Consider the following 22,280-nt stretch of genomic DNA (forward strand, 5'->3'; position numbering starts at 1 on the left):
AGCAAGTTACGTTGCTTCAGTTACTCCCGACCATGTAATCAGTAAGTGGCCGGGAGGCAGCGTGAGCACAAAAAGCTAGAACGGTGATTAGGGGACCCCGTTCTAGAGATAGGTGCAGGTCCCAGAGGTGGGGCCCCGCATCTATCTGAAAATTTATGACACATCCTGTTGATCGGTCATAAATGTCCCTCATATGTCCACTTCATAGTACTATTTTGCTCTTTTAATCTAAAAAGCTTAGAAATTCTGTGCCGATTAATTCCTTTATAGCAATGGGAGCTTTGTTTTCTGATATAAAGCGCCAAATACCCTGCATAAGACAGATTCAAAAGAGAACAATCCGGCTGCCTGGAGCCACCACTAGAGTGCGCTTAGGAGTTCTGTGTATACATTGAACAATATTGCAGTAATCTCCTAAACTCCCTCTAGTGGTGGCTGCAGGCAGCCAGAATGTTCAGTTTGAATATGTTTTTCTGATCCAAAGCTCCGGTTTAGACAATGTTCCGACCGCTATAATATATTAATCAGCACAGAATGTTAGTCCTAAAAACAATAGGTTAAAAGGAGGATATTCACTCTAAGGATAACAATGTCCTATGTCTAAAGCCGTAACCTACACAATAGCTTATATCATATTACTCGGGATCCGCTGAAACCACTGTAAGAGCAAATATTAAGGTCAGACTACCGCTTGTACAATGGTCCCTGCTGCAAGAGAGATACAAAGTATTTTTGTAATTGATTTATTAAAATTTTTTTTTTTTTTTCCAATCTCAAATATCACTTTGCTGAGCTAAAGCACTTTATATGCAAAATACTTCATGTAGCCAAATAAGACAGGGCAAATGATGTCTTTTATATACAGCACTTTATTAACAGTAGTATATAACAGCTTCTATATACTGCGCTTATAACTGCATTGTTAAAATAAAGTCGGCATAACGCTTTATAGTAAGGTCTGGTCAGATAATGAATGATTTAACCTGGCTGTTTTTTTCCATTTGAATTATGTATTTGATATGCAGAGAATCAATTAAAAAGTTATACAAGTACAGTGATGTGATTTATGGGCGGCCATTCTTTGGTAAGCTTACTCGTTAGATGGTTTTCGAGATCTGAGACAGAAAGTAGCTGTCTGTCAGCCATATTTGTAATCATGGTGCAAATTTTTAGGTCACCAAGAGTCCTCCCCTCTCCCAGGACACCTTGGCAGTCCTCCGTGTTCTCTATACAAAACTGCCTAAAACAAATCCCACATGGCCGATACCCCCACAACTTCCTGGGAATATACAGCTGGCTGGGGTCTGTTGGCACCCGGAGATATAGGACTGTCAGTAGATCCAGATGAAACTGTGGAATCTTCCAACAAAACACTTATGGGCAGTTTAAAGTGAATTTCCTCCTTTTAAACACCAATGTGGAAATGTATTAACCTTTCATACCTCAATTTTCTGGCGTAATGAATTAGCAAATTGCCCAAACTCGCAATTTTCAGGTAAAATTGCGACTTTTGGGCAGTTAACGCTGCTCATGGCACTTTTGAAAGGAGTGGGTGGGGTTTAGTGGAAAGGGGCGGGGCCACCCACAGCCAGACAATTTTACTATCATTTACGTTAGAAACTGGAATAAACTATAGCAGAAATCTACGCAAGCTGTCGAAGATTTCATTGGGGCTTAAAAATTTAGAGGCCCGTGCCAGGTCCCTTCCCTTTCCCCCTTGATCCAACTAAGTTGAAAAATCAATGCAGAGCGTTTAGTATTTTGTAAGTATCTTTAGACTAATTTAAATTCTCCTTTATAAAAAGAAAATAAAAATGTATATAAAAAAAAAAATATTAAAAAAAAAATCTACTGTTCAGGTACCAGAAAACACAATGTCATTACCTTTTTATTTCATTTCCAAAGGAATAGTAATTGGTAAAGTAATGGTGACTCTTGCCATCACAGTCATACCAATAAACTGCAAGCCTTATGCCCAAAAAAAAATAAAAAATCTCTTCATTCACTAAAATAAAGCTTCTTAAAAAGTATAAAAATATCTTACAAGTATTTAAAAAAAATAAAAAATATTGTTCAATTCACACAAAGCATGTGACCGGCATCCCAGCTTCATTGTTAATGATCATCTTTATAAATATCTCTGCACAGGCATCAGAAAACAGGTCAAAATCACAGATTGAAATGTTCCATGTCCAAGACTGGCCTGTACAGGATTGACCGGTGTCTACATCTCTAGAGACTGGGTAACGCTTCCCACCTTGCGGAAAGTTTAAAAAATAAGATCATCATCTTCTGGCTACCCGGTCATGATTATGTATACAAAATATAAATATAAAACAATGGCTTGTGTCTTCCATCCAGTCAAGTCCTGAAAGGGAAATAGAATTAGACATTACTTCTATGCATGAAGGCATACCATTAAAAAAAAACAAAAAAAAAACTGCATTAACCACTTAGTGACCAGTCTTATTAATGACACAGTCATTTTTAAATTTTTCCATCATCGCTTTTTTTCTGTCGACATCGCTGTATGAGGACTTGTTTTTTACTTGACAAGTTGTCGTTTTAATGGCACCATTTTGGGGTACACACTTAATGGATTAACGAGTCCCTCGGCTGCCATAAAAACCAATCGGCAGCCGCCGATCGCATCGTGGGTGCACCCTCCCACTAAAACCCACTTAGATGTCGCGGTCGCTATTGACCGTGGCATCTAAGGTATTTACCGGGCTGGATCAATGCAGATTTAGATCACGCCCACTAGACCAGATGCCCGGCTGCCTATAGACAAGCCTGACACCCATGCCGGGCTTACGTCACAGCACCGCCTTTATATGCCACTGTGGCAAAAGTACTCTTAATAACGGGCCATGAAAACCTGTATTGGCAGTCATTAAGGCGTTAACATGCAAGGAAGGGAGGCCCTTGCTCGGGATTCCTTTATTAGATGTAGCAGCACTCCCGCTGTACCTCCCAGCCTCGTCTTTGATTATACGGATGGCCCCTTCATTTCAATATACACCATGTAATGAATCGTTCTTTTCTGCATTGTAGAATCAGGGAAAAATGAACATTGGCTCGCCACTTATCCCAGTGCTAACAGCTATTCGGCACATCTTTGGGTTACCCTTCATACGAATACGGGTAGTCCCATCCTGACAAGCCCTTTAAGTCATTTCCTTGAGAACACGACTTTAAAGGAGTTCTCAGAGACCACCATTGATGGCCTATCCAGATTGTAGGCCAACAATGGTAATTTGATGGTCTCCACACATCTAGGATCCTTACCGATCCGCAGAATGAAGGTGCCTCAGTACTCCTGCGAGCACCGTTTCCCCTCGTCTGTTTACATAGGCAACAGATTGTTTAGAAGATCGGCTGTGCCTAAGATGCTTGCATGAGTGCCGCGAACCCTTCATGAAGCTGCTCAGCAGGGTTCCCGGAGATTGGACCCCCACCGATAAGACATCGATGACTTGAAGGCGGCCCTGCGAGGTCGAAACGTCACCACCTGTCATTTTTTATGACTAGATATTAAGGTTTTATTGGAAACTCCGAAGCCTTGGATCTCTCTCCTCTACATTGTATACATGACGGATATTATGAAAAATGTTGTATTTTTCCAGGTAGGAGCTGAAAAATAGAACTATATAGGAAACTATTATTGGCACTAGACAATATTGAACTGTACTTTACCTTTAATTCCATTAGGACTTCAGTCTTTGTCAACTTTTACCTTCTTCTGTAGAGAAGACAAAAAACAACAACATTTTATAAAGTTCGGTTCTATACGTAGTCTCACTTTTCAGTGTTACACTTTTTTATTTAATGTTTTGTTACATTTTTTTTTCTTTTTTAATCCTATGAAGGGATAACTTTATTCTTTGCTTACAGTGTATTAGTGTTCTCCTAATGCAACAGTCACTATGACACACGCTGCTATTAGGGCAACAGAGTGCCCTCGCACCAGGCCTATAGAACAGACAACCCTGAGGGTTCCCCCAGTCTCCTCAGGGGTTGTCATTTTCCCTATCAATAGGGTGTACCTACATGATGCATAAGCACGGGGAGAAACACTTGCTCATCCCCATACACAAACAACCAAAGCTCTGTCTGACAGGAGCAAACGAGCGCCAATCAACGAAATGCGCTCAATCGGCACTAGTTTTCAAAGCCCATTTTGGTCCCTAAGTTTTCCTTGCCTTATCACATGGAAATAGGAAAGGGTGCACAATTGCTGTCTTAGCACCCAAAGTTAAGAAAACTGACATGTCTTACCACACCTTCCCTTCGATGTCATCTAATATGTATTAAAACTGGTGCTGATATTTATTAGCCCTTAATGACATGTCACGTACTAGTACACGCCAGCCGTTAAGGGGAAGTATGAAGCGGGCTCACGGGCTGAGCTCGCTCCATTCTCAGCGGGTGACTACTGTGTTATACAACCGACACCTCAGTGCAAGATCACTTCAATTCCGCCCGTTTAACACCTTAAATGCCGCGGTCAATCATAACATTGAAATTGTTAATCGGGGGAAGGGGGCGCCCCCTGCAACACGCCATCGCGTGAAACCTGCAGTGTATGGAGCGGGCTCAGTGTGAGCCCGCTCTATACATCATTCCCTCCCCGCTCGATGATGTGTCGGCACATAACGGGTTGGGAAGGGGTTAAGTAAGGAGCGGTCAGGGGGCCCGGCGATGCCAGGTCCCCTGATTGCCGACTACAAGACGCAGGGACTTTTTGGCATGATTTATTCTTGCTAAACGCAGTGTTTATAGTCCGAAAAATACGGTATGTAAATTGTTGTTTTTTGGTCATCTTAGTTCTCCAAAAAAAACGGAATAAAGAGTGATCAAGAAGTCACATGTACCCCAAAATGGTATCGGTGAAAACTATAGCTCGCCCCGCAAAATTTAAGCCCCCTTACCGCTAAATTAATGGGAAAAAAAAAAAAGTTATGTCTTAGAATATGGCAACACAAAACTTTTTTTTTTTTTTTAAAGTAGTAAAACAAATTTGGTATCGACGTAATCATATAAACCTGTACCGCACCCAGAGTAAATTTTTCACTTCCTCTGACGTTCCGGGTCTTTGCTCAGCCAGGTAGTGGGACCGGAGTCGGGGCACTGCAGCTTTCATGAAACATCCCCCGGCCCACTGCCTGTAAGCTAGTTGATGACACGCCGTGTCTCTGCTCTCCCGGAAGCGGGATGATGAGGGTTATACACAGGGATTGTATAAACCGCCATCGCCCCTGTGTGATAATTACTGGGTGTGTGTGACAGTATGCAGGGGGGCAGCTGGGTGCCTGTAATTAGAGCAGGGAATGACCTGTGAACATAAAGGGGTGTGGCAGTATGCAAATAACTGAGATGCTGTGGAGGGAGGAAGGAGGGTGTAAGCTGTCTCCTAAGATGCAGCAAGGGATCATGGGTATGGTGGGTTACAAGACAGGAAATAGACAGGACCAGAAGCAAGGGATGTAAACTAACAGAAAGAGCAGCAGTGACGATTGAGATCAAACAAACTCGTTAGGTTGTTACTAGGGGGTTCTATGGAAGGCAAACCAGGGCTGGGGGACACTATAGAAAATATTTTTTCTCTGGCCAACCCATTTTAATGGGGTTGAAACTGGTGCAGAAGAAACCGGGAGCTGTTGCCCATGGCAACCAATTATATTGCAGCTTTCAGAATTAAAAAAACCTGATGGGTTGCTACGGGCAACTGTTTTGCTTTTCCTTCACATCATTTAAAAATTTTTTTTCACAGCTGTATATGTTTCTGAATAAAAAAATTACATATTTTTTTTCCCCACATGAACATTTACACACAAAACTAAATCCACACACATCGCAGATACTTGCCTTTTTTGGGGATTTTGTCTGAAGGCCGACTCCAGAATCTGTTGACTCTCCAACTGGAGCAGTTAGACTTAGTGCCACCTCCTTTCCCTTTTTCTTTAGTTTCTTTAAGTCTTTATTTTCTGGAGGAAAAGCAAAAGCGCAGTATAAAAGCAGGTCAGAAAACCAGTGGGGTGACAATAACCCAGGCATTACACAGACAGACCATCGATTTCAATGGGGTCCAAGTAATGCTTCATTTGACCAGTGGTGACGCTGCAGGGATCTTGACCACTCGCTACCACATCTTACAAATTACAGAAGATTGGCACCCAACAGCGGGACACTGATCAGCTCATCAGGGGACCCTCCAAATAAAGAGAATGTCCAATGCGGACAAACTAACTAGTACAAAGTATGAATGGAGTGTGAGAACGGTGATCGGATTGGTTGCCACTCGACTTTTTCCTCGACTCCCCCTTGTACACACCCACACTGCACTGTGACAAAATATAAAGACCAACTAAAATTCCCTGCTCCATCTCTGGGTGACGGGAACCACACAAACCCTGTGCAGCTACAGCATGATCAACTTTGCTGGTTGTTAGTCATTGAAGCTTAGTCTTCCCCAACCTGTCGCTCTCCAGCTGTTGTAAGACTACAACTCTTATCATGCAGACAGCCTAATGGACAGAAGTATAAGGCTGGATTCACATGAGCATGTTCGGTCCGTAATCGACGGATCGTATTTCGGGCGCAAGTCCCGGACCGAGCACACTGCAGGGAGCCGGGCTCCTAGCATCATAGTTATGTACGACGCTAGGAGTCCCTGCCTCTCCGTGGAACTACTGACCCGTACTGAAAACATGATTACAGTACGGGACAGTTGTCCGGCAGTGAGGCAGGGACTCCTAGCGTCGTACATAACTATGATGCTAGGAGCCCGGCTCCCTGCAGTGTGTTCGGTCCGGGACTTTCACCTGAAATATGTTCCGTCCTTTATGGACCGAACATGCTCGTGTGAGTCCAGCCTTACAAAAACTGTTACTGCAGGACTTGGGCTAACTTAACACTTACTTTGCTCATCAGATTTCTTTTTCTCCTTTTTGGAAGATTTAGGTTTGGCGGAGTCTCCTGCTGAGCTGGCTTCCTTCTCTTTTTTTTCTTTCTTTTTTTTCTCTTTCTTTGCCTTCTTGGCCTTTTTATCGCTATGTTTGGCGACTTCATCCTCAGAGGAACTTTTGCGTTTCTTGCCACTCTTGTGTTTCTTTTCAGACGACTGTCCGAGTTCCGGGACAGCTGGGGATTTTGTATTAATATTCTTGCTTCCCTCATCTCCTGTGCTCGGACTCTCAGGGACCCAAGTGGAGAGTGTTGGGAGGCTCTTCTCCAGGACACTACTATCCTGCCCAGCCGCTGTTGCAGCAGATACAACCGGAGATTTCGCTACAGCCTTCTTCGAGGGATTTTTTTTTGTCTTTGCCTTTTTTGGACTCCTTCCTTCTAATAACGCCGTAACAGTCTCTTCTTCAGAATCCAACAGACCTATATAGGACCATAAACAAAAAGAGCTTAATTTTCACAATGAACACAAAGATAGATAAATCCCACCAGATGGAACCAGAAATTGCCAGAATATACACCTGGACAGGCCCCTTTATGTTAAATTGTATAAAGCTGAACTAGTAATAGCACATTGGACACCACGTGGTGGTTGAAAATGTGGCATTTCTGCCAAATGTTGTTGGCAGAAGTAAATGCTATTGGTCACCAAAGATGCCAGGGATGTTCTAGCACTAGTGAAACCAGGGTTTGACTGATGGTTGACACCAAGCGAACAACCGCTGATCTTAACGCACCACATCCAGTTTTCCCATAGTATAAATACATCTTATAGAACTCCAACAAATAAGAAAATGCCACACTGTGCACAATGGTTAATGGCAATACATTTACTACGGCGGACACTGAAATCTCAACTACATTCTTATCTGCTAACTATTGTGAACGGCTGCTGACATTTTGCAGTTTGTGGGTGTTGGGCTGCAGCAGGAACGTTAAAAATCCTAGATGCGAGCTCAGTGCTTGCTAATGAGTTTGCTAATACTAGTGTAATATTAGAATTCTAAATATTAGGAAGTTCCTTTCACAGCAAAGTGAGTGACTAAAGTAAATCTTCAGCTTTTATCGTGTCATTTATAAATCCAAAATTCTATGCTAATAAATGTCTTAATATTTCTTTATAGCAGCCAGAGCATATTTTATCTGATACGAAGCCTCAAGATCACCTGCCTAGACAAAAACGTTAACATGCTCACTACCTGCAGTCACCACTAGAGGGAGCTTATGTGCTTACTGCCTACTATTTATACATTAAAACTATGTAGTAATCTCTCAAGCTCCCTCTAGTGGTGGATGCCGGCAGCGAATAGGTTCTCTTGGTTCGCAACCGCTGGATGTGTGTATACACGTCTGGAGGTCGGGGTCCGTAAAACCTGCGCCATAGACTATTTACGACGTATGTTTTAGCTTGCTGCCCAAGTGATCGGGCAGCTGAATGTCGGGTCTCTAGCAGTCAGTGACTGCCAGGGACCCCGAGGAGAAGATCGAAGCTGCTTCTATCTTCTGATCTCTTCTACACGGTGCTCAAAGAGCGACGTGTATACGAATAAATATAAAAAGTCCCACAAAAGGTCTTTTCTGACCTTTGAGGGACAGACTAATATAAAAAAAAAAAAAAAAAAGTTCAAAAAAAATGTGCACATTTTAAATATACACATAAAATACCAACCCCAAAAACGTTGCCCCCTCCGCCAATCATTGTAGTAACGCTAGCCCTGACAATTAACCTAATATGGACATGTAATATATCAAAGTTTACGGTAGACTCACAAAAAAGGGTCTATTTTAGGGTAAAACTATTACCAGAAAAAAATAGCCAAGAAGCAAACAAAAATCTTTTTTTTTTTTACTATTAATTTCAATCTTTAAGCCTAAAAATTCTAAAATAGCAAAAAGGATGTGTATAAAAAAAATTATAAGAAGCCTGAATTGTCTACAGGAAAAAACCATCACAAAACTCACGTTGCTAGCCTAACCAATTATGTTATAGCTGTTTCGCCATTTTAAGCACGCGTTAGTTAAACGGTGTATGGTCCTGAAGGCTTAAAATAGCCCGGTCCTTAACTGGCTAAAGGCCATGGAAAACCTTTGAAAGGCAATTTTTTTTATTATTATTTTTTTTAAATCTGGGTTTTGCGTAACTTTAAAAAAGTAAAACACGTTTTTAATAAATATGTACACATACAGCTGCATCTAGCGCTATTCACTGAATCAGTCAGTACCGCCGACCTGATGGGTCCTGTGACAGCGGGTCCTGCATGCCGGACACGCAGGATCCACCTGTAAACTATAACTTAGATGTGATAGATTACAGGTGGATCCAACCCACCGACGCTGAACCCGTCAGGTCCACGGGACTGGTTCAGTGAATAGCGCTCGATACAGCGATACTGTATAGAGAAAACAGAACAGCTGTATCTAAAAAACAAAAACAAAACTAATTTATTAAAATGTACAAAGTTACACAGAACACGGATACACATTCTTATTAAAAAAAAAATATATGTTACGTTTCAAAGGTTTACATAGCCTTTAAATCCATGTATATTCAGGTTTGGAGCTCTGATCTCAAAAGATATTAGGAAAATAAGAACAGAATTTTCAAACTAATTACATTAACCCTTTCCCACCGCAGCCATTTTTCGGATATTAGAACGGTCTTAATATTCCATCAGTATTGCCGTATGAGGACTTGCTTTGTTGTGGGACGAGTTGTAGATTTTAAAGGCACACTTTATTGTACCATATAATGTACAGGGAAATTGGGAGAAAATGATTTGTGAGGTGGACTCGGGAAAAACTGATTCAATCTTTTTTTGGGGGTGGGGGGTGTTTGTTTTTACGGCGTTAACCGTGCGGTATAAATGGCATCTTAACTTTATTCTGCAGGTCAATACGATTACGGCGATACCAAATGTCTATTTTTTTTATTCTTTACTACTTTCACAAAGGAAAAAAAACCTGATTACAAATAAAATTTGAGTTTTGCCACCACACTCACCCATAACCCTACAATTTTTCCGTTGATTGAGCGGTATTAGGGCTTACTTTTGCGGGGCGAGCTGTAGTTTCTATTGTTACCATTTTGGGGTACGAGACTTATTTCTTTTTTTTGTGGAAGATGAGGTGACCAAACACAATTACAGCGGTTTCATTTTTACGGTGTTCACTTTGCGGACTAAGGATATATTGTAATAAATCAGACTTTTATGGACGCGTCGATACCAGTTATGTTAATTGTTTTTACAGGAATTTTTTTTTCCTTTTTTTCTTCCCTAATCATAAAAAAAAACAAAAAAAAAAACTTACTGTATTACTTTCTTTTTTACTTGTCACCCTAGGGGACTTGAACCAGCGATCGTTGGATCGCTTGCATGATTATACTGCAATACTAATGTATTGCAGTATATCATGATACGGACACTCTCCTATGAAGCCCTGCATGAGTAGAGATGGCAGACCTGGGGGCCTTCATCACGCCAACCAATAGCAACCCCCGATCGCATTGTGGCCGTTATAACATTGTTGAGGGCCGCCCCCGTTTCTCGTTCGTTACACTGAAAGTGTCGGCTCTAAGATAGAGCCGGCACCCTCGTTCTATGGAGCGGACTCAGTCCGCTCCATACTCGCCCATCAGACGTGCACGGTATATATACAGCGAATGTCGGGAAGGAATTAAAAAAATGGTATCGGAGGGAGGACATTTACTGTATACAGTCAAGATGTACTTTTGAGGCATTTACTGTTCAGTGCTATATTCCCAAACACCAATTTTACGAACCTCTTGGGGTAGTTGGAGCCTGCTGTGTCTGGGGCTGTGTCTGGGGCTGTGCTGGGGTTTCGGACTTTTTATTTGGCTTTGAGACTACCTTAGCGGGAGTCGTCTTGTCTTCCTTCTCCAAGGCTCGCTTTCGTTTAGTTGATGCTTTTTCAGGAAGTTGGGCTGTGAGAAGCTTTAATAAAAATCAGTGAGAAAAGCCAGAAACAGAACAAAATGAGAGTTTATATTGTACATCGGGATTGGTAGAAGCAGAACAGATGTATACAGAGGAGCCAGTCTTACTCCAGAGCTGCACATACCGGAGATTCTTCCGGCTCGCTTAGATTTGTTTCATCTGCAGAGTCGTCAGCTTTTACAGGAGCAGTTGGTTTACTGGGCGCTAGGAAAAAAAGACAAGAATTTGAAATGTGCTTAAAATAAATCTGCACCTTTTATCATGCGGTTTAGACGCCCAAGTTTCTGAACTGCTTAATCTCCCAATAGCTCTAGAGAGGTCAGAGCTCCATTAGCTTGCTTGTCCTGCTTAAAACAGATTTAAAACATAACTTTCAGGTTGTCTGTAGCCACCACTAGGGGGAGCTTACAACATACTGTTATTATTGAATTCAATGTATGACAATAATAACCCCTCCCCTGCATGCATTCCAGGCCCTAATGACCAAGCAATTTTTTTTTGCTTTTCCATTGTCACGTCCAAAGAGAACTTTATTTTCACGTGGACATGGCTGTATGAGGGCTTTTCAATGGCACAGTTGGGGGGGGGGGGGGGGGCGGAGATATAAAAGAAACCCCAGCAATTTAGCCATTGTTCTATGCATTTTACATTTACCATACGACGCAAACATGCTACCTTTATTCTACGGGTCGGTACGATTACTGCAATACCAAATGTGTATAGTTTGTGCTTTACTACTTTTGCAGAATTAAAAACATTAAAATCAAAAACACTTGAACTAAAATAATTTTATTTAGCATCGCCGCTGTAAAGGATCTGCCAGACACAGCTTCTGTGTCGACACCCGTGGTTAGTCAGTCTGCAGCTGCTCCTAAGTCTGATCGAGTGACCCCTCCTTCTACCAATCAGGCTGGGAGGCTGAGGAGTGGGAGAGCCTATCACAGCCTGGCCAGACGGAGCTAGCTCCCGCCCTCTGTCTATTTATACCTGGATTTCCTGCTCCTCCTTTGCCTGCGATTCTTTTGTTTCCTGGCTCTGCTGCTCCTGCTATGATTATTGACCTCGTTTCATACTGACCCTGGCTTACCGACTACTCTCCTGCTCTGCGTTTGGTACCTCGTACACTCCTGGTTTGACTCGGCTCGTTCACTCCTCTTGTTGCTCACGGTGTTGCCGTGAGCAACTGCCCCATTTCCCTTAGCTTCTGTGTACCCTTGTCTGTTTGTCTGTCGTGCACTTATTGAGCGTAGGGACCGTCGCCCAGTTGTACGCTGTCGCCTAGGATGGGCCGTTGCAAGTAGGCAGGGACTGAGTGGCGGGTAGATTAGGGCTCACCTGTCTGTCTCCCTTCCCCGCCATTACAGCCGCTTTCCAAGAGCCATAACTTATTTTTCGGTCGACGTCGCCATGAGGGCTTGTTTTTCGCGGGACTTCATTGCTCTAATTTTTGGGGTACATGGGACTTCTTAGTTACCCTTTTATTATTACTTTTAGGGGGGGATGGGGAAAAAATTGCAATTATTTTTTTTGTTCATCTTGTGGTTTAAATATGCTAACTATTTTTTGGGTCATACGATTGCGGGGATACAATATATGTGTAGTTTGCTTTATTTTTACACTTACTAAATAAATTATTTTTTTATGGGATTTTTTTTAATGTGTCAAGTTTTTATTTCACATTTTTTTCAGTCCCACTTGGGTCTTCACTATGCGATCTTTAGATCGCAGATATGCTTTGGTATACTTCGTATGCCAGAGAATTATTGCCTGTCCGTATAAGACGGACGGGCACCCCACGTCCTAATAGGTATATAGCCAGGCCAGACCTGGAGGCCTTTGTTAGGCCCTCGGCTGCCATGGCACCCTACTGGACGCCCGCAATTGCGGGCCACCGATTGTTGACAGAGGGAGCTCCCGCCCTCTGTAAAAAACTCAAATGAATCGTTCACTAATGACCGTTGCATTTGAGGGGGTTAAACGGGCGCGATCTAAGTAAACGTCGATCACTAGCGTTGGAGCAGGAGCGCGGCAGGCCGGACAGCCGAGCCCCGGCTCCAGCCTGCTCAGGACACCCGTGCAGGTTGTTTATTAGGCCGCCATGAAAAGGCGGCGACCTAGAATAAAGCCCCTTAAAGAGGCTCTGTCACCAGATTTTGCAACCCCTATCTCCTATTGCAGCAGATCGGCGCTGCAATGTAGATTACAGTAACGTTTTTATTTTTTTTTTAAAAACGAGCATTTTTGGCCAAGTTATGACCATTTTTGTATTTATGCAAATGAGGCTTGCAAAAGTCCAACTGGGCGTGTATTATGTGCGTACATCGGGGCGTTTTTACTTCTTTTACTAGCTGGGCGTTGTGTATAGAAGTGTATGATGCTGACGAATCAGCATCATCCACTTCTCTTCGTTACCACCCAGCTTCTGGCAGTGCAGACACACAGCGTGTTCTCGAGAGATCACGCTGTGACGTCACTTCCTGCCCCAGGTCCTGCATCGTGTCGGACGAGCGAGGACACATCGGCACCAGAGGCTACAGTTGATTCTGCAGCAGCATCAGCGTTTGCAGGTAAGTAGCTACTTCGACTTACCTTCAAACGCCGATGCTGCTGCAGAATCAAATGTAGCCTCTGGTGCCGATGTGTCCTCGCTCGTCCGACACGATGCAGGACCTGGGGCAGGAAGTGAGTGACGTCACAGTGTGATCTCTCGAGAACACGGCTGTGTCTGCACTGCCAGAAGCTGGGCGTTCTGAAGAGAAGTGGATGATACTTCTATACACAACGCCCAGCTAGTAAAAGAAGTAAAACCGCCCCGATGTACGCACACAATACACGCCCAGTTGTACTTTAGAAAGCCTCATTTGCATAAATATAAAAATGGTCATAACTTGGCCAAAAATGCTCGTTTAAAAAAAAAAAAAAAAATGTTACTGTAATCTACATTGCAGCGCCGATCCGCTGCAATAGGAGATAGGGGTTGCAAAATCTGGTGACAGAGCCTCTTTAACTACCGCCATGAAAAGGCGTATCGCGGTCATTAAGGTGTTAAGTAAGCTCCCTTTAGTGGTCACTGCAGGCAGCCGGCATATTATTTAAAATCTATGTCTATGCAGTGAATTTGGTGCTCTATGTTAGAAGAAAAAAGGCTGTAGTTATTCACTACCATCTTGATCACTAGGATAGTTTCGTGGCATGGCGGCCATTGCTTACCAACTCCTGAGACTTTGCCATCACTATTCCCAGCGGCCTTCTGGCTGTTGACTACTTTTGCCTGCCGAACAAGTAAAAGAGAAGATAAAACTTTAAGACTAAGGACAAGTACATGATATATTATACTCATGTATGCAGGTGATACTTTTATAGTTAAAGGGAATGTGTTAGCAAAAAATGTATTTTTTTTTTTAGTTAAACAATTAGTGTGTAGGTGATTAAACATTGTTCTAATGTTTATTTTTTTCACGAGTCAGGAAATATTATAAATTGGATTCAATTTATAATATTTCCCATTGCTGGTCACTAGATGGAGCAATTCCCAAAATTGCAGCATTGCATGTGGTAAAGCAACCACATTGCTTTATGCTGCAAAATTGGGAAAAAAAATCCCTCGCTCTAGTGAGCTCTCAGAATCCCCCCTCTTTTATCCTGGCTAGTGCCGGGAGAAACGAGGGGATTGAACGGTCTAACCTCCTACACTGTGTGTCGCCATTTTTTGAGCTAACACACAGTGCAGTAGGTTTAGACAGGCAGAGGCAAAAGGGTTGAGTCCAGCGCTGAAGAGGGTAAAACGGAAACTAGTTCCAAGTTTACTAAATAATCGATTAAAAGGTCCAATAGGTTGGAGTCCTGGTGTGCAAAACGGGAGTAAATATCGATCCAGTCCTGAAGCCTGTGGCTTCAGGACTGGATCGATATTTACTCCCGTTTTGCACACCAGGACTCCAACCTATTGGACCTTTTAATCGATTATTTAGTAAACTTGGAACTAGTTTCCGTTTTACCCTCTTCAGCGCTGGACTCAACCCTTTTGCCTCTGCCTGTCTATACCCATCGTGTGCCGACACGAGAGCCCGTGCGATGACCGCGACACACACAGCAAGTGTCAGGTGAGCTGGAGGACTTCTTCTCTATATACCTGCAGTAGGTTTACATACAGTAGTAAACACACAGTAAAACACGAACATACATAGAAATCACTTACCTGCTCCTGCCGCCGCGGCTCCCTCCGGCCTGTCCGCTCCGTCTGCGGCCGCTGCTCCAAGTGCACAAGTCCGGAAGCCGCGACCGGAAGTAGTAATCTTACTGTCCGGCCGCGACTTCCGGTCCACAGGAAAATGGCGCCGGACGGCGCGCATTTCAAATTGGACTGTGTGGGAGCGGCGCATGCGCCGTTCCCACACAGACGGCGTACACCATAGTGGATGGAACGGGCCCCGATCGCAGTCCCTATGGGACTGGAGCTGCCGTATTCCATGTCTGTATGTGTCGTTAATCGACAAATACAGAAATGGAAAAAAAATGGCAGCCCCCATAGGGAAGAAAAAGTGTAAAAATAAAAAAGTAACACAAACACACAAATAAATACAAAGTTTTTAATAAAACACTATCAAACTGATATAAAAAATTTTTTGGTGGCGACACTGTTCCTTTAACTGCCAATCATCCCTCCTCCAAATGTTCTTCGAAAGACACCGCTCAGCCAGCACCCCTCCCCCTCACGTACATTGCCTCCACAATTGGCTGTTTTCTCCAACACCACCAGATCTCTTCGATCAGGAGGCCACGTCACTCAACCAAACTATGGAAATGGTCTTTGGGTATGGACACACAGCATATATTTGAGGCAGAAAAAAAACTGAGGCTGGTTTGTAGAGAAAACGGCCTCTAAATCCAGGCGTTTTCAAATAGTTTTTGAGGTGTACTTTGAGGCTGGTTTTTGGTGTGTTTTTTTGTAGTGTGAGGCTGGGTTCACACGACCACATGAACGTCCGTAATGGACGGACGTATTTCGGCCGGAAGTCCCGTACCGAACACACTGCAGGGAGCCGGGCTCCTAGCATCATAGTTATGTGCGATGCTAGGAGTCCCTGCCTCTCTGCAGGACAACTGTCCCGTACTGTAATCATGTTTTCAGTATGGGACAGTAGTTCCACGGAGAGGCAGGGACTCCTAGCGTCGTACATAACTATGATACTAGGAGCCCGGCTCCCTGCACTGAGTTCGGTCCGGGACTTCCGGCCGAAATACGTCCGTCAATTACGGACGTAATGTGCTCGTGTGAACCCAGCCTTAATGGAAAAATCAGCTTGTAATAATATGCCTCAAAGTGACTTCATTTTCTTTTTTCTTTACAAGCCATTTTTTTTAAATTCTGCAGGGTACAAAGCATGCCTCAAACTACAGTGTATTTCCCGTTTTATGCATAAAAATACGCCTGAATTTATTTTCTTTTTCTCCTTATGTATTGTTTGACTCTTATTTTTTTAAATAAACATTGATTCAACATAAAAATGCGCCTGAAAATAAGCAGTGTGAACAGGCCTTTTAAGTAAATGAGGCCCATAAACAATAAAACAATGCTGGTCAAGCCGTGGTTTACCAAGCAGAACATAAATTAGAGTCTTTAAGACTATGGAACAAAAAACGGTCCCAGTAAACCACAAACAAAAACTGTCTGGTCGTTCATTTGCATACATTATTGCACACCTTAACCATTGCCTCCTCCTCACTGTCTGAAGTGACATCAGAGCTCTCATCTGTAAGTAGTTTAGGCACAACTGGGGTCTTCACTGGTGAGGAAAACGTCAACTTCGCTGTGGGTAAAGATTTTCCTCGCTTTGAGACAGCAGCGGAAATGTCAACTTTTGCCTTGAGGAGAAATTAGAACAAGAGAACATATTGAGTTTCCTATTCAGTCTTAACCTACCAGAAAACAAAAATCACTTGAATTACAGGACCAAAGCCAAAAACTGTACTCCTGATTCTGAGGACATCATGTCCCCTTCTGAGTGCGGTGCCGTCATGGAGACCTTGTGTGACTCCAGATGACCAAACACAAAATATCCATCCTGAAAAGGTGTGTGTATATGTGGAATCATCAATGGTCTTCATGACAAAACTGTATCTTGCAGAAAAATATAAAATTTTCACTAGATTCTCTTTAACCTTTGGAAGGCATTCCTTAAAAAATATCTGGAGAACAACCGTCAACTACCCCCCTGGTGAGGCAGATGCCTCCTCCAGATGGAGAGATAGGAGCGGGTGGAACTTTCCATTTCTTTCTATTAGATTTGCAGAAACAGTACCCGGGACCCCATTCTCCAGATAGGTGCGGATCCCACCACTATCAGACATTTATGACATATACAGTGACTTGCAAAAGTATGAAGGCTTAACTAGTATCAGTGGTGTTATAGCATAGTTTTAGGTTATCCTAATATTCCTGCCTGCAGCCACCATTAGACAGCGCTCTCTGCATAAAGATTTATACAGCTTACGTTGCAACTCAATACTCGCTGTATAAATCTGCAAGTAAAAAACTCCCCCTAGTGGCAGCTGCATGCAGATTTTTTTTTTTTATTCTTTAAAGGGAATTTGGCACTACTTTATGCAGCCCTCATATAGGGCAGCATAAACCTGGGGACAGAGACCCTGATTCTAATGCTGTACTACTTGTCATCAGTAGTTTTGGTAAAAATCACTTTCTCCAAGCCGCTCTTATTCTTCAGCTGCAGCTAACCCTGTCCACCGGACGCGAATACGAGCTGCTGGATAAAAAGTGATTTTTACAAAAACGACTGATCGCTGACAAGTTACAGCATTGTAATCAGGGGCTACGGCACTACTTTATGCTGCTTTAAAATAGGGCAGCATAAACTTGGTGACAGATTCCCTTTAAAAGAGGACACGCCGATTTCAGTGTGCAATCACCCATTAGTTAATGTTCGGTACTTTATGGGAATTTAGTACTTATATTTGTGTTGCGGCACACCAAGCATGAGCCCAAGTATATTCAGGCTCCCCCGCCGCTGATTGACACTTTGCTCCCTGTTACTGTGCATAGCGAGAAAAGTGTCAATCAGCGGCTGGCGTGTGGGGGTGCGAACATATCAGAACTCATACTTGCAGCGCTGGCCACGTGCGTGAAGTACAAGTATTAAAATCTTCTAAACTATGGAACAATAATGAATAGGTGACTGTCGAAATCAGCGTCTCACTTTTTATGCTGCTCTCAGACAAGGCAACATAAATGTGACAGAACCTCTAACTGCACCTTTTCATTCCGATCAGCACTGGGGGGCTTCGGAAACAAAAAAAAACTAGCATGTCCTCTCTTGCCGCGGTTCCACCTGACCTCCCATTAAAAAAAAAAATCAATTGGCTGCAGGAAAGGCAGTTTCGCTGTGTTTTTTGTTCATGCCACACAATGGCCGTGGGCGAAAAACGCACCGAGAACACGCAGACAGGTCAAAATGTACAGATTTTTTTCTGCCTGCAAAATACTGTGTGAACAGAGCCTTAGGTTTGTTCAATGTGGTCACTGCAACTATTTTACCCAGAATTTTGTCACCATGACTAGCCAGGACTCCACATACCAGCTGGAAATAGATTTCTAGATGATCTACTGTAATGTTCTTCAGAATGAAATTTACCTTCGCTGCAAGGTCCTCCTCACTATCTGAAGACGCGCTGGAACTTTCTGCAGCCGCCGGCTTTAATCCAGCTGGTGTTTTAGTTGGGCTGGTGACCTTGGACCTGGGAGTTGCACGGGTGGATGAGCGAAGGGTCCTAACCACCTTGTCTGACTGCACTACCGGTGGTGTTTTAAGGGCAACTGGTGCAGCTTCCTTCATTGCCCAAAGAACAAATAAAATGGGAAAAAAAAAAATATATAAAAATTATATTTAAAATATACATATTTTTTTCTTTTAAACGTCACGAAACGGTACAAAATGTATTAATCCCTTCCTGACCACCCACTGTTTGGATAGCATGTAGTGCCTGGTCATTAACGGGTTAAAGAGGAAATCCCATTTTAGAATAGGTAAATGTTATGGCAAATCGCTTCGATATGCCATAACATTATTCGGTGATGTTCTGACCTCCAGGAGCTGCACTCATGCAAAAAACGAAGGGACCGGTTCCTTTGGCATTTCTCTTGCCCAGCGGCACTCTTGCCCACCTGCAACTCCAACATCGCTCCAGTTCTCCCACACAGGAGGTCGCCGTGGGAGTTCCCGTGCAGAGAAAAGCTGAAGGAACCACAGAACGTAAGCACTTCATTATGGGAATCGGTGGAAGTCACAGACATCGGACCCCCAACTAACCAGGAAGTGAAGTTAAATCTGAATGATATGTCACGACATCCTACAAAGAAAAACCTCAACAATGTTTTTTTTTTTTATCAGTGTTTCCCTAGAAGTGCTTGGTACAGAGAAGAATCGCATCAAGTTCACGTTAGACTATGAAATATGTAGTTTAGGAGCTTGGCCCCACACAAATGCTTACATTAAATACCCACTTCAAAGACTCAATCCTTTTTTGCTAGATTTTGGACACAAAGGGTGGCATAAATTTAGTGCTAAAAATCTTTAGCACCAAATGTGATCATGCAGTACAAATTACGCAAGCAGATTTTGTACAATAATGTCCTATATACAGATTCCCTTTAAAAGAGGACACACCGATTTCCGTGTGTAATCACCTATTAGTTAAAGCGGTTGTCCAACAACTAATGAACTATCCACTGGATAAGTCATCAGTGTGGGTCCAACACCCAGACCCCGCACCGATAAGCCGCTCCGGTAGCCTGCGGGCACTGGATGTTGCGGCACATAATGCTATATACGGAGCCCGGAAGCAGTTGGCTCCGTACATAACATAGCGGCCGTGCTGCAGTACTGCCGCTATTCCGTGGCCGACGTGAACTGCTTCTGGCTTGTACGTCCGGTGCACGGAGGCACCGGAACAGCTGATCTGTGCAGGGGCCGGGTGTCGGACCCCCGCAGATCATGTACTGATGACCTATCCGGTTGATAGGTCATCCAATCTCAGAAACTGGAAAATTCCTTTAATGTTCAGTACTTTGAGAATTAAGTACTTATATTTGTGTTGCGGCACTGCAAGCATGAGCCCAAGTATATTCAGGCTCCCCCGCCGCTGATTGACACTTTCCTCCCTGTTACTGTGCATAGCAAGAAAAGTGTCAATCAGCGGGTGGCGTGTGGGGGTGCGACTATATCAGAACTCATACTTGCAGCTCTGGCCACGTGCGTGAAGTAAAAGTATTAAAATCTTCTAAACTATGGAACAATAACGAATAGGTGACTGTCGAAATCAGCGTCTCACTTTTTATGCTGCTCTCAGACAAGGCAACATAAATGTGACAGATCCTCTAACAGTGTGCCCTTTCATTCCAATCAGCACTGGGGGGGCTTCTGTCATTGCTGCAGCTGAGTTTTATAGTAAAAATGTACTCTAGGTAACGGTGAAAAAAAGGGAATTTCTCTATTCGCTCGATTTTTTGTTCTGCCTGCAAAATACTGTGTGAACAGGGCCTTCGGTTTGTTCAATATGGTCAATGCAATTATTTTACCCAGAATTTTGTCACCATGACTAGCCAGGACTCCACATACCAGCTGGAAATCGATTTTTAGATGATCTACTGTAATGTTCTTCAGAATGAAATTTACCTTCGCTGCAAGGTCCTCCTCACTATCTGAAGACGCGCTGGAACTTTCTGCAGCCGCCTGCTTTAATCCAGCTGGTGTTTTAGTTGGGCTGGTGACCTTGGACTTGGGAGTTGCACAGGTGGATGAGCGAAGGGTCCTAACCACCTTGTCTGACTGCACTACCGGTGGTGTTTTAAGGGCAGCTGGTGCAGGTTCCTTCATTGGCCAAACAACAAATAAAATGGAAGAAAAAAAAAAAGTATATAATATATAAAACGAAACAGCAGTGAGACTGCAGTGTGTGATAGAGAGAGACAGAGACACACACACAATAAATTAGATGTACAAAAAAAATGGTGCTATTAAACAATACAACTTGTCCCGCAAAAAAACAAGACCTTATACAGCTATGTCGAATGCAAAAATAAAAACATTATAGCTTTGAGACTATGGAAAAACGTAAAAAAATAGCTAGGTCATTAAGGCCTAAAGTAGGCTGGTCACTAAGGGGTTAATAAGACCAAACAATTGTAGCAATACTTGTACTGCTCGGATATCCGATAAGGTAGGCAATACACGGCGATGTACCTTCTCTGCAGACTTTTCCTCACCATCCGTTCTCTCACTTGTGCTTGAAGCCAGTGTTGCAGGGGGCTCAGATGGGGTTTTGGCCTTCAGATTTGAAAGCCTTGATTTAACAAAAAACTTTTCCAGTTTGGTTTGCACGGATGAGGTTTGTTTTGTTCCCTGTTTTGATCAAGAAATATTGTAAAAAACACAGCTCATTGAGTATCAGGTGTAAATGGTCATTTTGCAAGTGAGAGTTCCAAGTGTAAAACTCGGAGACTGCAGTGATCACAGTGTCAGACTATGTATCATCACACCCGTTTGACAAGGGGAATGGTAACACTCAGTTGTAAATGTATTCATACATTTCCAGGAGGAACAACAGAGGAATGACAGTTCAGCGCTCAAAGTAGTATTTGCACAAGCAGACGTCAGGAAAGCTCTTTAACCCCTTAATGACCGGGCCATTTTGCACATTAATGACCAAGGATTATTTTTTTTTTTTTTTACGGTCTCATTCCAAGAGTCGTAACGTTTTTTTATTTTGTCGACATAGCCGTATAAGGGCTTGTTTTTTGCGGGACGAGTTTTATTTTGTAATTGTACCATTTTTAGATGCTTATAACATATGGATTAACTTTTATTAACTTTATTTTAGGAGAGAATTGAAAATAAGCAGCTATTCCAGCATTGACTCACGTTATAAATTTACGCCATTTACTATGCAGCGTAAATAACATGTTCACTTTATTCTATGGGTCGGCACGATTACGGGGATACCAAATATGTAAAGGTTTTATATGTTTTCCTAGGTTTGCGCAATAAAAAGCCTTTTAGAAAAAAATTACTTGTTTTTGCATCGCCGCATTCCAAGAGCCGTCATGTTTTAATTTTTCCCTCAATGTGGCCATACGTGGGCTTGATTTTTGTGGGCCAATGTGTAGTTTTTCATTAGTACTATTTTGGGGTACATAGGACTTATAGATTAATTTTTTATGGGGGGAATGGGAGAAGAGAGAATTTTGCCGTTTTATTTGGACGCCGTTCATCCGGCAGTTTAATGTGTTCATTTTATTATTCAAGCTGTTACGATCGCGGGGATACCATATATGTGTATCTGTTT

The 22,280-nt window shown here is 42.9% G+C and overlaps 1 protein-coding gene across 4 annotated transcripts in view; it reads right to left on the reverse strand.

Moving 5' to 3' along the window:
• Positions 1-851: 851 nt before the first annotated feature.
• The window catches only part of TCOF1 (treacle ribosome biogenesis factor 1), an 89,501-nt gene continuing 68,072 nt past the window's right edge, over positions 852-22,280 (reverse strand). For 3 of the 4 annotated variants that reach the window (XM_075856161.1, XM_075856160.1, XM_075856162.1), the window contains 11 exons: positions 21,179-21,337; positions 20,612-20,806; positions 18,572-18,766; positions 16,626-16,787; positions 14,133-14,193; positions 11,047-11,126; positions 10,748-10,919; positions 6,922-7,389; positions 5,869-5,987; positions 3,697-3,742; positions 852-2,368 (listed from right to left, as the gene is read on the reverse strand). In XM_075856161.1, the coding sequence (XP_075712276.1) occupies positions 3,716-3,742; positions 5,869-5,987; positions 6,922-7,389; positions 10,748-10,919; positions 11,047-11,126; positions 14,133-14,193; positions 16,626-16,787; positions 18,572-18,766; positions 20,612-20,806; positions 21,179-21,337 (1,638 nt within the window). In that variant the 3' untranslated portion in view covers positions 852-2,368; positions 3,697-3,715. The remainder of the gene's footprint in view (positions 2,369-3,696; positions 3,743-5,868; positions 5,988-6,921; positions 7,390-10,747; positions 10,920-11,046; positions 11,127-14,132; positions 14,194-16,625; positions 16,788-18,571; positions 18,767-20,611; positions 20,807-21,178; positions 21,338-22,280) is intronic. The other variant, XM_075856163.1, reaches the window with a different exon arrangement.

This window comes from Rhinoderma darwinii, chromosome 3 (genome assembly GCF_050947455.1).
Source record: "Rhinoderma darwinii isolate aRhiDar2 chromosome 3, aRhiDar2.hap1, whole genome shotgun sequence".
NCBI lineage: Eukaryota > Metazoa > Chordata > Amphibia > Anura > Rhinodermatidae > Rhinoderma > Rhinoderma darwinii.